This window comes from Arachis hypogaea, chromosome 11 (assembly GCF_003086295.3).
Source record: "Arachis hypogaea cultivar Tifrunner chromosome 11, arahy.Tifrunner.gnm2.J5K5, whole genome shotgun sequence".
NCBI lineage: Eukaryota > Viridiplantae > Streptophyta > Magnoliopsida > Fabales > Fabaceae > Arachis > Arachis hypogaea.
In genome coordinates, this window is record NC_092046.1 from 124,614,808 (window position 1) to 124,628,708 (window position 13,901).

Below are 13,901 nucleotides of genomic sequence, written 5' to 3' on the forward strand. Positions count from 1 at the left end.
TGTCCCAATGCACATAAACCGCTACTGGTAGTAACGATTTATGATGACCAACTATAATCATGTAAAAATCGCGGCAGACTACAATGGTTCCATACTGTCACAACTCAAGGTAATCCGCAGCTGACAGCAACGAATTCTGTGTAAAATAATACATTTGTGTCTTCATTTTAAAGATAATACATTTATATAATTTTAAAGGTAAAACAATTTATCTAGGTGAATTGCCCATATGCACCGTAGAAAAGCTTAATTAGATTGGAAAAACCAAAGAGAAGAGACAAAAGCAGGTGCAGGGGAAAGGAGTGAGGGACAGTGGTAGAGAATCCAAAAATACAAGACAGCAGAGCAGAAAGAAAAGAAAGGAAATAAAAAAGGCAAAAGGAAAATCTAACAGAGGCCACAAGAACTTGTGGCTAGAAATCGAAACAACAATCTGACGTGGCAGCCGAACGTCGTTGGTTTATACGCAAAATCAAAATCAAAATCCCCCATTACTCCTGTGCCCTCCATTCTGTCAGATCCTAACATTGCAACAACTGTAACCACTCCCACCCACCAACCCCCTCAACTCTATACTCTTCCGCGCGCTCTTTTTTTTCTTTACTGTTTTCGGATAATGGAGGACCAAAGTACTGTTACTATTAGGGACCCTGCAATTAAGCTTTTTGGTCAGAAGATTCCCCTTCCCGGAGATCCTGATGTTCTTCCCGCCGCGGCCATGGACCATGAACAGGACCTGCATGAAGAAGACGAAGAAGAGGAGGAGGACCAGGATTACGACGAGGAAGACGGAGAAACCCAAGACACTCACGAGGACAAGGTAAAATTGTTACAAAAATGTTCTTTTTTTTCTTCTCTCAAAGACAAAGCTTTGTTTTTGGGGATGACCCATTTCTTCCGATGATGGAATAAATTCTGGGTCGATTTTGCCTTCTTGTTCTTTTCGAATGAAAAAGAAGAAACGAATTTTATTTATTTATTTATTTTTGGGGTCGTATTCATTCCTATCGAGAATTAGTATCATCCATGTTTCCAATTGTGAGATTTAGGACTTCATTGCTAATCAATCAGTTTTGAATATATGGAAAATTCTGCAAGATCCTTTCTTCCCTTGTATGAACAAAGTTTAACTGATTCCACTGTTTTTTGAATTCCTGAGTTTGCCGATCATGGTTTGCTCTTTTTTGTTTTGTTTTGTTTCATAGTTTGGTTGACATGTTAATGAGTACTGTTCAACAGTTTTTAGTCCAGTATGTCCGAGGAAAACATGAAAATGACTATTTCTTTTTGAGTAGTAAATTTTAGCTTTTCAACAATCAGTACTTACAAACAGTGAGCTGTACTTTATGTTGGCATGGTCCTAGTCCTACTCTAAATCTCTGTAAATAGTCTACTATGCAGCCAGAAGGATCTCATTGACTCCTCTATATCTTTGTATTCAATGTAAAAAAGTTTCTTCTTCCTATTTAACTTACTTGAATTCTTGAATCTAGCACTTTCATCTCCTTAACCCTTTGGCAGTGTTGTTCTCTTAGAGTAAGTTTTTTCTTATGTTGGATACTGTATTGAAGAATTTATATTTGTTCTCATTTCATTCAACAAATTGAAAATATGCATACAACCTCTCTCCCATGGATTACTAAGATAAGTAATTGCTCTTTTAAACAGTAATTAATCACAACAAACTGATACAAGGTTTTTAGAAGTCTCCTTCCACCTTGCATCTTAGTCATAGCTAATGTTCTTATAATTTCATTTCAACTCATGATCTTCCCCATCTTAATATGCATCTTGGTTTTATTTCTGTGGTTTTATTTTCATTGATTAAGCCAATCATTTTTCTCAAAATATTAGGATGCAGAAGCTGAAAATCTTACCACCCAAGAGCAAGAAGCTGATCCTCCTCCAAATGTAGAAGAGAACAAGAAATCAGCCACATCACCTGAGGCTATGGTGAATCCGAAAACACCTGCCATAGAAGAAGATTCTGCAAAATCAAAAAGTGACAAGTCAGATAAGGAACAAGGTGACACATCCAGTCCACAAGATCAGAAACCCCTGAAAAAGCCTGATAAGTTGCTTCCATGCCCCCGCTGCAATAGCATGGATACTAAATTCTGTTACTACAACAACTACAACGTAAACCAGCCACGTTATTTCTGCAAAGCCTGTCAACGATACTGGACTGCAGGTGGCACCATGAGGAATGTGCCGGTTGGAGCAGGGCGGCGAAAAAACAAGAACTCTGCCAACCATTATCGCCACATCACAATCTCTGAGGCTCTTCAAGCAGCTAGAATTGATGCTCCTAACGGGACTCATCTCCCTGCTTTGAAAAGCAATGGGAGAGTCCTCAGTTTCGGAATAGATGCCCCAATCTGCGATTCCATGGCATCTGTCCTTAACCTTGGAGAGAAAAAGGTTCTTAATGGCACAAGAAATGGATTCCATCATGGCTTTGATGATCAAAGATTGAAAGTTCCTTCCAAAAGTGGTGAAAATGGCGAAGCTTGCACGAGTTCATCGCCTGTTGCAGTTTCAAATCCAATGGGGGAAAACAGTAAAAGTACTTTCCAAGAACCAATGCTTCCAAGCAACGGTTACCTTCCTCAAGTTCCTTGTATTGCTAGTGTTCCTTGGCCTTATCCGTGGAATGCGGCAATTCCCTCACCAGCTATGTGTCCTCCAGGATTTCCTGCCCTTCCATTCTATCCTGCGGCTTTTTGGAACTGCAGCATGCCAGGGAACTGGAATGTTCCATGGTTTCCTCCACAGTCCTCCCCTTCAAACCCAAAATCTCCAAGTTCCGGACCGAATTCTCCAACTCTGGGGAAGCACTCTAGGGACGGTGACACGGGTAACCAAGATTCTTTGAGCAAAGAAGAGCCACCAAAGCAGAGAAATGGAAGCGTTTTGGTTCCCAAAACGTTGAGAATCGATGACCCAAGTGAAGCTGCAAAGAGTTCTATATGGGCAACTCTAGGGATCAAGAATGAATCCATTAGTGGGGGAGGCATGTTTAAGGCCTTCCAATCAACAAAAGAAGAAAAGAATCAAGTCGAAGCTTCTCCTGTGTTGCGGGCTAACCCTGCAGCTTTGTCAAGATCCCTTAATTTTCACGAGAGCTCGTGAATTTGCGACCAGACACGAAGTACTAGATATAAAACCATTCATCTGTCTTGGCATAAAGAGGCTTTGATACCATGTCATGAATAACTGTCTCTCCAAACTATTGGACTGAGACACGTTAATGGTTTAATATCTAATAGAGTTCTTGAATCTTGATGGCAACAAGATTAGTCATTTCTTCTTGAGTTAGGAAGAGGCAGGGACCAATGACCATCTTTGAGTAATGGAGCATTTGACTATGCCTTCATTGACCTTCTACTGAAACAAAGGGTGGTGGTAGTCTTTGATTTGTTCAGCATAAAAGTGGGTTATAACTTATGTTGGAGGTTACAAGAAGTTTTGGTGAGATGGAAACTAATTTTGTCCTTTTCTTTTTTCTTTCCATTTGACACTATGAATAGGTGCCTTTTTAGTTTGCTAAGTTTGTGAGTTTCATGTAAATATATATGAAGTAGCATATGTGAAATACTGGCTAGATATGGAGAAAGATATTTACTATGTATAAAATGCAGAGGTGCTGTGTTTTCTTTTCCTATCAAATGGGGTCTTCCCCATTTTTGTACCATGGTTTACTAAGTAGAAAATAAGAAAAAAAAATTGACACTTTTTTTCCCTTTGAGTTCTTGTGAACAATTTAGAAGGGAAAAAAAAGGGGGAGGGGGGTTATTTGCTTATTTTTCTCTCTCTATCTTTTATTTGTTAAGAGTATACAAGAGTGTAAAATTAGGAAGATAACCACAAACATTATGAGCAAGACAATAAAGTAGTGGATAGTGGATACCCGTGTCATACCTGTCAATCTTCTATGATAATTTAATAATAATTGCAACAAAAGTCAGTAAGCATCTGAATTATTTTTTTTTAAAGGAAAAAGATATGAATTTTTATTTATTTATATTTTTTGGCTATGAAATTTGAAGGTATCACATTCAGATTTAATAGCTCCCCTTACTCCACAACCAATGATACCTTTTTCTTTCCTTTTGCTCTTTTCACATTAAAAAAATATTATTTAAAAATTAAAATCTCAAACTAATTTAGTGTCTTGAATCTTTATCGTATAACTAAATTACATAATAATTTATTAGATCTTCAACCTACCTTTTAAAAACTAAATAATGGAATGTTTCCAAAGGAACTTTGGAGTCTAATATTTAGTTTTTTTTTTTTCCTTATCAAATTTTGTCAAATATTCTTTATCAATAATTTAATAAGTTTGCTAGAAAATTAAAAGGAAAAAAGAGTTTCCATATTATGCAAAAAATTGATGGATACATCAAAACCAGATTGACATGTGTCCTCAATCAACCACCCTCGAGAAAAAGATTTTAGATATTTTTTCAACCTCCATCTAATACAAGTCACATATAGTGTATAAGATTTATTTTTATAATGAGTTGTGATGGGACCCTAAAATGCTATCAAATGACCCACTCATATGATATCCTCCTCCCCTTGGCACTCTATTTCTGACTTTTTGTTCCTTTTTTTTTTAAATATTATTTTTTCTTTTTTCATTTTTTGCCTTTTTGCCCTTTCACTGAGATACAAGAAAGCAATGGCTTATTTCTTTTCCTCCATAGAACCATGCCATTGCCCCAATTTCAATTATTAGGGGGAACCAAAATAATAATAATAATAATAAAGATAATTCGTTGCACGTAAGCATCATCATCAATTTGTAGCCATGACTAATAAAAATTACATCATTTCGTTTTTCCTTCATACCCAAAATTTCAATTATTAACACCCACATTTTCAGGATATTCTGTAGTATTCATTACCGTGAGTTGAAAAAGACCCTTAATTTGTATTGATCAATTTGGTGATTTTATCCCAATGCCCTAAATTTTTGGTAGCCAATAGCCACACATAGCTTTAACCATATCACCCCAAAAGAATCCTCTATTTAGCAAGTAACAATCAAAGATAGAGATAGCGTAGAGAGGGATGCCAAATTCCATTACCAAAGTTTTAGGTTAATTAGTACGTAGTACCAAGGGAATAGCTTTTATTCATTTAGTTAAACTTGGTGTTTGATGCAACAACATAAATCAAAAGTATGGGTAGAGTGATGTTAAAATTTATAACCATTAGATTATCTTGGATAAAGCTTTTTCTAAGGTGCACACTATTTAAACCATTAATTTAACGGTTTTAAATTGTATGGGTACTTATGCATGCATGGTTTTGTAATTTATTAAATCTAAACAGTTTATAAGGAATTCATAATTTTAAATGTTATATTTTACTCTCTAAAGTAGAACTTTCATTTTAGAGGAGTCAAATTTGATTTCTAAAATAAATATATGAAAAATAGGTATACATAAAAAAAAAAAAAGAGTAATCATGTCACTATTTATCCTAATAACAATGTACCTTTGCCTGTTTAACACGTCAAAGTGAGTTTTCAAAAAGAAAGAAAAAAGAAGAACGAAGATGGGAAGCTATATCTTAATCATCACATGCAATTGGATGGCGAATAATGGCAAACTTGCTTGCCATCAAGAAATTGGTCCATCAATTTCTATTGGATTAAAGTGCTTAACACTTTTTAGTATTGGATTTGCTGAAAAATGTAATTACTAATTAGTCAACCATTGCTTTTATAATCTGAATTATAATTCTGGTGAAAAAGGGTAAGCTAAGATACCTAAAGTCTATGGTCAGGACACGGTATAAGGAAGTATATGTGGCCACTTAATTAAAAATGTTGACTTAAGATAATGACAATTTCAAAATAAACTCTAAAATAATCCAATGTCAACCTTAGTAGACTCTGAATCAATGTCCACTATAAGGTAGCACTTGATCTAAATTCTATAGTTTTGTTGGAGATAAGTCAGATAACATAAAATAAAGCACACAGATTTACATTTCAATTCAATGCTCTTGGTATCTGTTGTATCAACTTCAGATATTGATTATCATGAGTTTCATTTGCAGCTTAAGGATTCAATTTTTTTTTTTTAAAAAAAAGAGAAATCTCAACAGAGTATATAACTGATACTAAACAAATAAATAATTAGAAATTACAATCAAAATCAATTCATATATCATTTTTAGCAAAGCCATTAATAACATAAATTAATTATTATACTATTTCTTAGAGTAACAAAGTAATCTAATAACACAATTCACCATGTCTATTGTTTTATTTTAAAATACAACACCTCTGTGTGGTTAAATATTTTGTATAACAGAAACAAAACTAACTACTTTTTGTATTTTTTTTCAAAGGCATAATCTTTTAACTCTCAGGTGTGTGTGGTTTAAGTATTACTTTGTTACTCACATTTTATTTCTATGGGAATCAAATATACCCAAGAGAATGTGGGAATTGAAATGATGGTATTTTGATTTCATGGAATCAAACTTGCTTAAAAATAGCTTTTCAAACTTTGAACCAAACATAAGAATATGATATTCACATCTTAAAATTTTTAGGAATTATTTATAATTCTCCCAACCACACACATTCTCAAAGTGTTCTTTTATGGTTTCTGAAATAGTCTAAGTACGTCCAATATAAATAATTCATAGAGTAAATAGCCATTTCTAACCATGAAAGATTTGGACACCGACAAAACTGACCATGAAAAATTAAAATTAAACTTATACTCATATAAGATAAGTTTTGTTCGACAAAAATAACCAATTATTAAATTTTTGTTCATAATTCCATAAACACCCCTAACCTTTCATCTTTCTTTATCTCTAAGTCTAATCCCTAACCCTATCCCGCTTCCTCTTCCTCTGCCTCTGCCTCTATCCTCCAACCTTCTCTCTGGTCACAATCCCCTCCCACCGCCACCATTCCCTCACCATCCCTTCTCTGTTAACCATCACTAACTCCAACACCACCACCGCTTCATTTCCTTCCTCACCCCTTCCCTCCAACCACTTCCTCCACCGCAATTGAAGATCCTCCTCAGAGAAGAAAAGCTTTTCAAATTGAAAACTCCGTTGTACCTACCTACTATATATGTATTATCCATCATCAATCATCAATAATTATTTCGCCTGCAAATTGGAATCCTGTTACAAAATTTTTAAGTACAAGTAGCTAGAATTAAAATTTTTATATTAATTTTCAGTCTAACACATTATTTTATCGAAATTCAAAAGTGAGAAAGAAATTAATAATATTTTTCTCATCAAACACATTATTAACATGCAGATCAGTTTCTCCAGCAGCGGCGGCAACAATATAGACAAAAATCCGTTCATGCCAAAGACGTACGCACTGCAATACTGGGCCAAAGCCATTCAAAACACGCTTCCAAAGCCATCCTTCCTCACCTACTAGGCCTCACCACTAACCGCCATCCAAGCCGTTAAAACTCGCTGCCACAACGCCCTCACCACACGCCTCTCTGAATTCTGTTCCGCCACGCACCTTCTTTGTTTCCCGGACTTCAAGCCCAATCTCTCCAAGCGAGACAAGAGCGAAAGCTTCACTGGCTATGAAGACGGCCAAAACTTCACTAACTACGACATCGACGAATCCGGAAGCGTCATCGACACTGGGTTTCTAATTTGAAAAGTTTTTTCTTTCTGAAGGAGCTGAGGAGGGTATTCAATGGTAGTGAAAGAAGTGGTTAGAGGGGAGAGGTGGGGAAGAAAATAAGCGGTAGTAGTGTTAGAGTTGGTGATGGTCGACGGAAAACGGAAGGTAAGGGGGATGGAAGGGATGGTGGTGGTGGAAGGGGATGGTGAGGTTGGAGAGTAAACACAGAGGAGGAGGGAGTGGGCTTAGATTGATAGGGTTAGGGATTGAGTTTAAAGATAAAGAAAGATGAAAGATGAAAGGTTAGGGGTGTTTATGGAATTATGAACAAAAATTTAATAATTGGTTATTTTTGTCAAACAAAACTTATCTTATATGGGTATAACTTTAATTTTAATTTTTCATGGTCAGTTTTATCAGCCTCCGAATCTTTCATGGTTAGAAATGGCTATTTACTCATAATTTATATGTACTATACCTGCCAAGAAAATACACAAGTAACAAATAGGTGTTGAAATGTTGAATAGTTTCAACATCCTTCTTACACAGAATGCACACATTATCAACATATTCACTGATACTCAACCTATTCAACTAGTCCTTAGTATTGACATAGCCTACTAAAACAAACTAGGTAACAACTCCACTTGAGACAGCATTAATCCTTTCCAAATTTCATTTGTAAATCTGTAGCTAATTATATCATCTGCCAAAGTTTCTTTTTGAAGCACCTGCACAAATGAGTTAGTAGAATAAACGTCTTCCTTATCAAATTTTCACACCACTATGTCTTGTACTTCTGTTATCAATCTAACAGATTTTTAAACATCAAAAATCTGATTTAAAGAATTTGATTTAAGATTATTTTTCTGCCTCCCATTGGCAGAGTTTTTTTCTCTACTAGAAATTCCAAACCCACTATAACTCATCCCAAAACACAAAATCTCCAATTATGGATCTTTTTTTGTTTGAAATCAAGAAGAGTCACGGAAATGAGTCTTTCAACTTTCCAGCTTGTAACCATGTATTCTCCTAAAATCTGGTTGATCTACCTTCTCCTACCTCTATGGCAAGTCCATCAATCATATTTTCTCTAACGTGTTGCTCCTTTATTTACAGATGACATATATCTCTCCACGGACTTTCTCTTGCATCTCCCACTCGGCCACTCCCAAACTTCCTAACTTCTTTGGTACTTGTACCATCTCTCACCTTACAAGGACTAAGCCAAGTCGCTCATCTTCCTTCCCCCAAAAAAATCTTCTTTGTAATGAAATTATTCTTTGTGCAATTGCATTTGACATCTTATACAAACTTAGATAGTAAATAGGTAAAATGTTGATAACTCACTTAATAAGGACTAAGTTTCCATATTTATTAAGAACCTTTGTTTTTCACGAATTAAGTTTCTCCTCCACCTTATCTATTACTAGCTTTCATGTTTTTACTAGCTTTGGATTCGCTCCCAGATTAATACCAAAAATACTTTATCGGTAGTGCTGCCGCCTGACACTGCAGTAATTGACGCATTCTCCCAACCTACTCCTCATTATAATTTATTGGTATCAAGCTAGACTTCTCAAAATTAATACTCAACCATGACATCATTTTAAAATACTGCAAAAGTCTCGTATAATTTCTAACTGTCTCCTCTTCCAGTAGACAGAATAATACAGTGTCATGCAAACTGTATATGTAATAACTCTATATTATCTCTGCCCACTAATAATGGAGATATTCTTCTATTTCTTATCACCTTTCTAATTATTCTATTCAACACATTCATCACAAGAACAAACAAAAATGACAACAGTTGATCACCTTGACGAAGTCCTCTCTCTATCTTGAATGGTTTCGATAGTGATCTGTTTACCAGAACAGAGATAGATGCCAACCTAATGCACTCCTTAATTCATGTCCTCCATCTTTTACTGAACACAATATCAATAAAGCTTCAATTTATTCTATCATAAGCTTTATGAAAGTTCAGTTTGATGATCGTTGATCCCTTCTTCCTCAATTTTAACTATTGTACTATTTTACATGTAATTAATGCTCCATCATATATTTTTCTTTCTTTGACAAAGGTATTTTGTGATTCTTCAACTAACCCTATGCTCCTCATTTTTTTTTTGTGAACACTTTAGATATAACCTTAAACACATCTAACCATGCTAATAGGTCTGAAATTTTTTCTCTCTTTTGTCCAACAAATTTCAGAGTCAAAGTTACCCATATAATATTAGAATCTATTGGTAGCCTTGCCGTTTCAAAGAAATCCATCATATCTACAGTAAATTTCGCTCCAATCTCCTCTCAACTCTTCTTTATACTAAATCATCATTGATATCCAAGTGAGAATTTTGGTCACAATTTTGTGGTACCACAACTCGATCCAACATGACAAATTTTTACGTTTTCTCGATCATATTTAACTTGCTTTAAACATATTTTATAGTGACCTTTTTTAAAGAAAGTATTTGTGTGTATTATTTAGTCTGAGGTAAAGTACAATGTACAAGGGGTATATATAGCTGCTAGAAGAATCAAAGTAATAAAAGCATAGAATCCTATAATTAATATATAGATACATTATATAAATACAAATGATACTAATTGATCTAATTTGATTCTAATTATTCTCTTAACATCCCCCTCAAACTCAAGTGGGAGCTAAGGATACCATCTTGAGTTTGGATAACAAGGTCCGGAAACGAGTCGGATGATGAGCCTTCATGAAGATATCAGCAGTCTGATTTAGTGTTCCAACAGCGATGAGACGAACAGTATCAATAAGGATACATTGGCCGAACAAAGTGACAATCAATCTCAATGTATTTGGTGCGTTCATGAAACACATCATTATGGGCAATTTGAATAGCACTGCGGTTGTCACAAACAATATTAGTTGGGGATGACTGAGGAGCACCCAAGTCTTCGAGAAGCCAATGTATCGAGATAATTTCAGTAGTGGTGTTAGCAAGAGCACGATATTCAGCTTCTATGCTTGATCGAGCTGTGAATATTTGCTTCTTAGCTCGCCAGAAAATGAGAGAGTAGCCAAGAAACAAACAATAACGGGTAGTGGAACGATGATCAGTGGGATCACCAGCCCAATCAGCATCGGAGTACGCCCAAAGGGATAGAGATGAATGGGTAGAAAAGTAAATGCTATGGAATAAGGTGCCTTGATGTAGCGAAGAATACGAAGAACTGCCACATTGTGAGTAGTACGAGGAGCTGACAAGAATTGGCTAAGAACATGAACCGAATAGGCGATGTCTGGTCGAGTGACAGTTAAGTAGACGAGTCCTCCAACTAGCTGTCGATAAAGAGTAGGATTATCCAAAACAGTGCCATCCATAGGAGTAAATCTAACATTAGGCTCAAGAAGAGTAGACTCAGTGTGACTATCTGTAATTCCGGCTCGAGCAAAAAGATCTGAAGCATATTTAGCTTGAGAGAGATAGATGGCATCATCGGTAGATATGACTTCTAGACCAAGAAAATAGCTGAGAGAACCAAGATCTTTCATCTCAAAAGTACGCTAAAGGGATGCCTTGAGATCAGAGATACCATCAACATCATCTCCAGTAATGATCATATCATCAACTTACAGAAGTAGAAGAACAACTCCACGTTCACTTTTACGAATGAAGAGAGCATTCTCATGAGGGCTGCAAGTGAAACCAAGATTGCATATGATAGTGTTGAACTTGTCAAACCATTCATGAGGAGCTTGCTTAACTCTATAGAGTGCCTTGCGAAGGAGACAAACTTTGCTAGAAGGACAAGGATAACCCAGAGGGGGTTTCATATAGACTTTCTTTTTCAAGTCTCCATTAAGAAATGCATTCTTCACGTCCATCTGACTGAGAGACCATTTTTTTAACCGCAGCAATGGCAAGAAGAGCTCGAACAGATGTGAGACGAGCAACAGGAACAAAAGTCTCTTCATAGTCAATACCATACTCTTGCGTATAACCCTGAGCAACCAATCGTGCCTTATAATGGTCAATAGAACTATCAGAGCGAGTCTTGATTTTGTATACCCATCTGCTTCCCACAACTTCCTGATTAGAAGGAGGATCAACCAAATTCCAAGTGTGTACTTTTTCAAGTGCCTGTATTTCTTCCTGCATTGCTTGTTGCCAATTTAGATTTGTGGAGGCTTCTCTGAATAACTTAGGTTCATGTTGATGAAGAATAATAGAAAAACAATGATAATCAAGAAGATGGGGAGGTAAATTTCTTAACCTAGAAGAACGAGTGGAAGGAGGAGGCATGACGGTAGGAGCAGGATCGTCGTCCGGTCTGGAATCATCAGGAGATGGAGAAGGTAGAAGAACAGGAGGCTGTAGAGGGTGACTCGAGATGGAACCTATAGAATCATCACTAGGAAAAAGACCAACATTAGGGTTAGTGATAAAAGGTGACTGAGTAGGAGGAATGGACTCAAAAGAGGAGAACCGAGAAAACATGTGATGCTCCTAGAAGATAACATGACGAGATATACGAATACGTTTAGAGAGAGGATCCCAACGACGATAACCCTTATGTTCAATGCCATAACCAAGGAAACAACACATATGAGCCCGAGGTTCAAGTTTACTATGTTCATGAGGCTGAAGAAGAATAAAACAGACACAACCAAAAACTCGAAGAGAACTATAATCTGGGGAGGTATGATAAAGACGCTCAAAGGGAGTAAGGTTACCAAGAACAGAAGAAGGGAGTCTATTGATAACATGAACAACAGTAAGAACAGCTTCACCCCAAGTACGCTCAGGACACAAAGAAGAAAGAAGCATTGCACGAATAGAGTCAAGAATGTGATGGTGTTTGCGTTCAGCTCGGCCATTTTGTTGAGACGTACCAGGATAAGAAAACTCAGACAAAGTACCCTATTTTGCAAGAAAGGTTAAAAGTTTGGAATCACGGTAATCCATAGCATTATCGCGTCGAAAAACCTTAATGACTTTGAAAAATTGAGTTTTAATCATAATGGAAAAGTTAATACAAATCTTAGGTAACTCATGGCGATTAGTCATCAAATAAACCCAAGTAAAACGTGAATAATCATCAATAAAAACGACAAAGTATCGAGCTCCGCTCATAGAAGCAGTGGGAGCAGGGACCCAAACATCAGAGTGAATGAGATCAAAAGGAGAGCAAGCAAGGGAGGAATTATTGTGAAAAGATAAAGCAGGTTGTTTAGCAGTTTGACAAAGAATGCAATCAAAAGTTTCATTAGGAACCTGACCTAAAACACCCTGAGACACAAGAGGATGCAATTTTTCTAAGGAGCTGTGGGCATGGCGTTGATGCCATAAGTGAAGGGTAGATAGAGAAGAAGCAGCACAGAGATTTGGTATAGGAGGAATATGGAGATTCTCGAGTTCAAACAACCTTCCAACTTTACGTCCAGTTGTGATGATTTGTCTCGTCCGACGATCCTATACACGACAACCAAAAATGGAAAAGTAACATCAAAACCCAAATCAACATGTTGACCAACAGAAATAAGATTAAAGTTTAATTTGAGAATACAGTAAGTATCAGGAAGATTAAGAGTCGACTAGGAGATAGAATCCTTGTGTGTTGTGTGCAAGAGGGAACCATTAGTAGTATTGATAGAAGGTGAATTTGTAGTGGTAGACAGAGACAAGAAAAGATTACGCAATGGAGACATGTAATTAAAGCAACCCGAGTCAAAATACCATTTAGAATTACCTGGAGGAGTCGAAAAAGCAGCAGAGGTATTACCAAAAAGGGAGAGAAGATGATGAAGAAGAGACGCAATATCAGATAGAGAGACAGGAGACGGGTTGAGAGGAGCAGAGGTAGTAGATTTCGTAGTAGCAGCAACAGCAGAAGCAGCACAATCTTGGAGAAGGTGGGACGAGAATGATACTTGAGTTGATCAGGACGTGGTGGACGAGTAGGATAGGTAGTAATTAAGTGTCCTGTGAGCTTACAATAATGACAGAACAGCTGTGAACAATGGTATCTAATGTGACCTTTCTGGTGGCATGTGCGACGTTCAACAGAGGGACTGTCGGAGAAAAGGTGCCCAGAACAGTTACAGTTTCGATAGAAGTTACCCTTTCTGTTTGTGGCAGCAAAAACATTTGACTTTTCCATAATAGTAGTAACAGAGATCAAAGAGTGGAGAGAAAACTGCAATTTTAGAGCAAAAAATGAGAAATTTGACGGAAAGAGCTCACAAAAAAATCTTAGGGAGAGTCCCACTGTCTGCCAC

The 13,901-nt window shown here is 36.6% G+C and overlaps 1 protein-coding gene across 1 annotated transcript; it reads left to right on the forward strand.

Moving 5' to 3' along the window:
* Window positions 1-238: 238 nt before the first annotated feature.
* On the forward strand, window positions 239-3,739 carry LOC112722507 (cyclic dof factor 3). Its single transcript, XM_025773563.3, has 2 exons — window positions 239-820; window positions 1,855-3,739. Exons 1-2 carry the CDS (start codon window positions 617-619, stop codon window positions 3,130-3,132), a joined length of 1,482 nt encoding a protein of 493 aa, XP_025629348.1. The 5' UTR covers window positions 239-616; the 3' UTR covers window positions 3,133-3,739.
* Window positions 3,740-13,901: the final 10,162 nt, after the last annotated feature.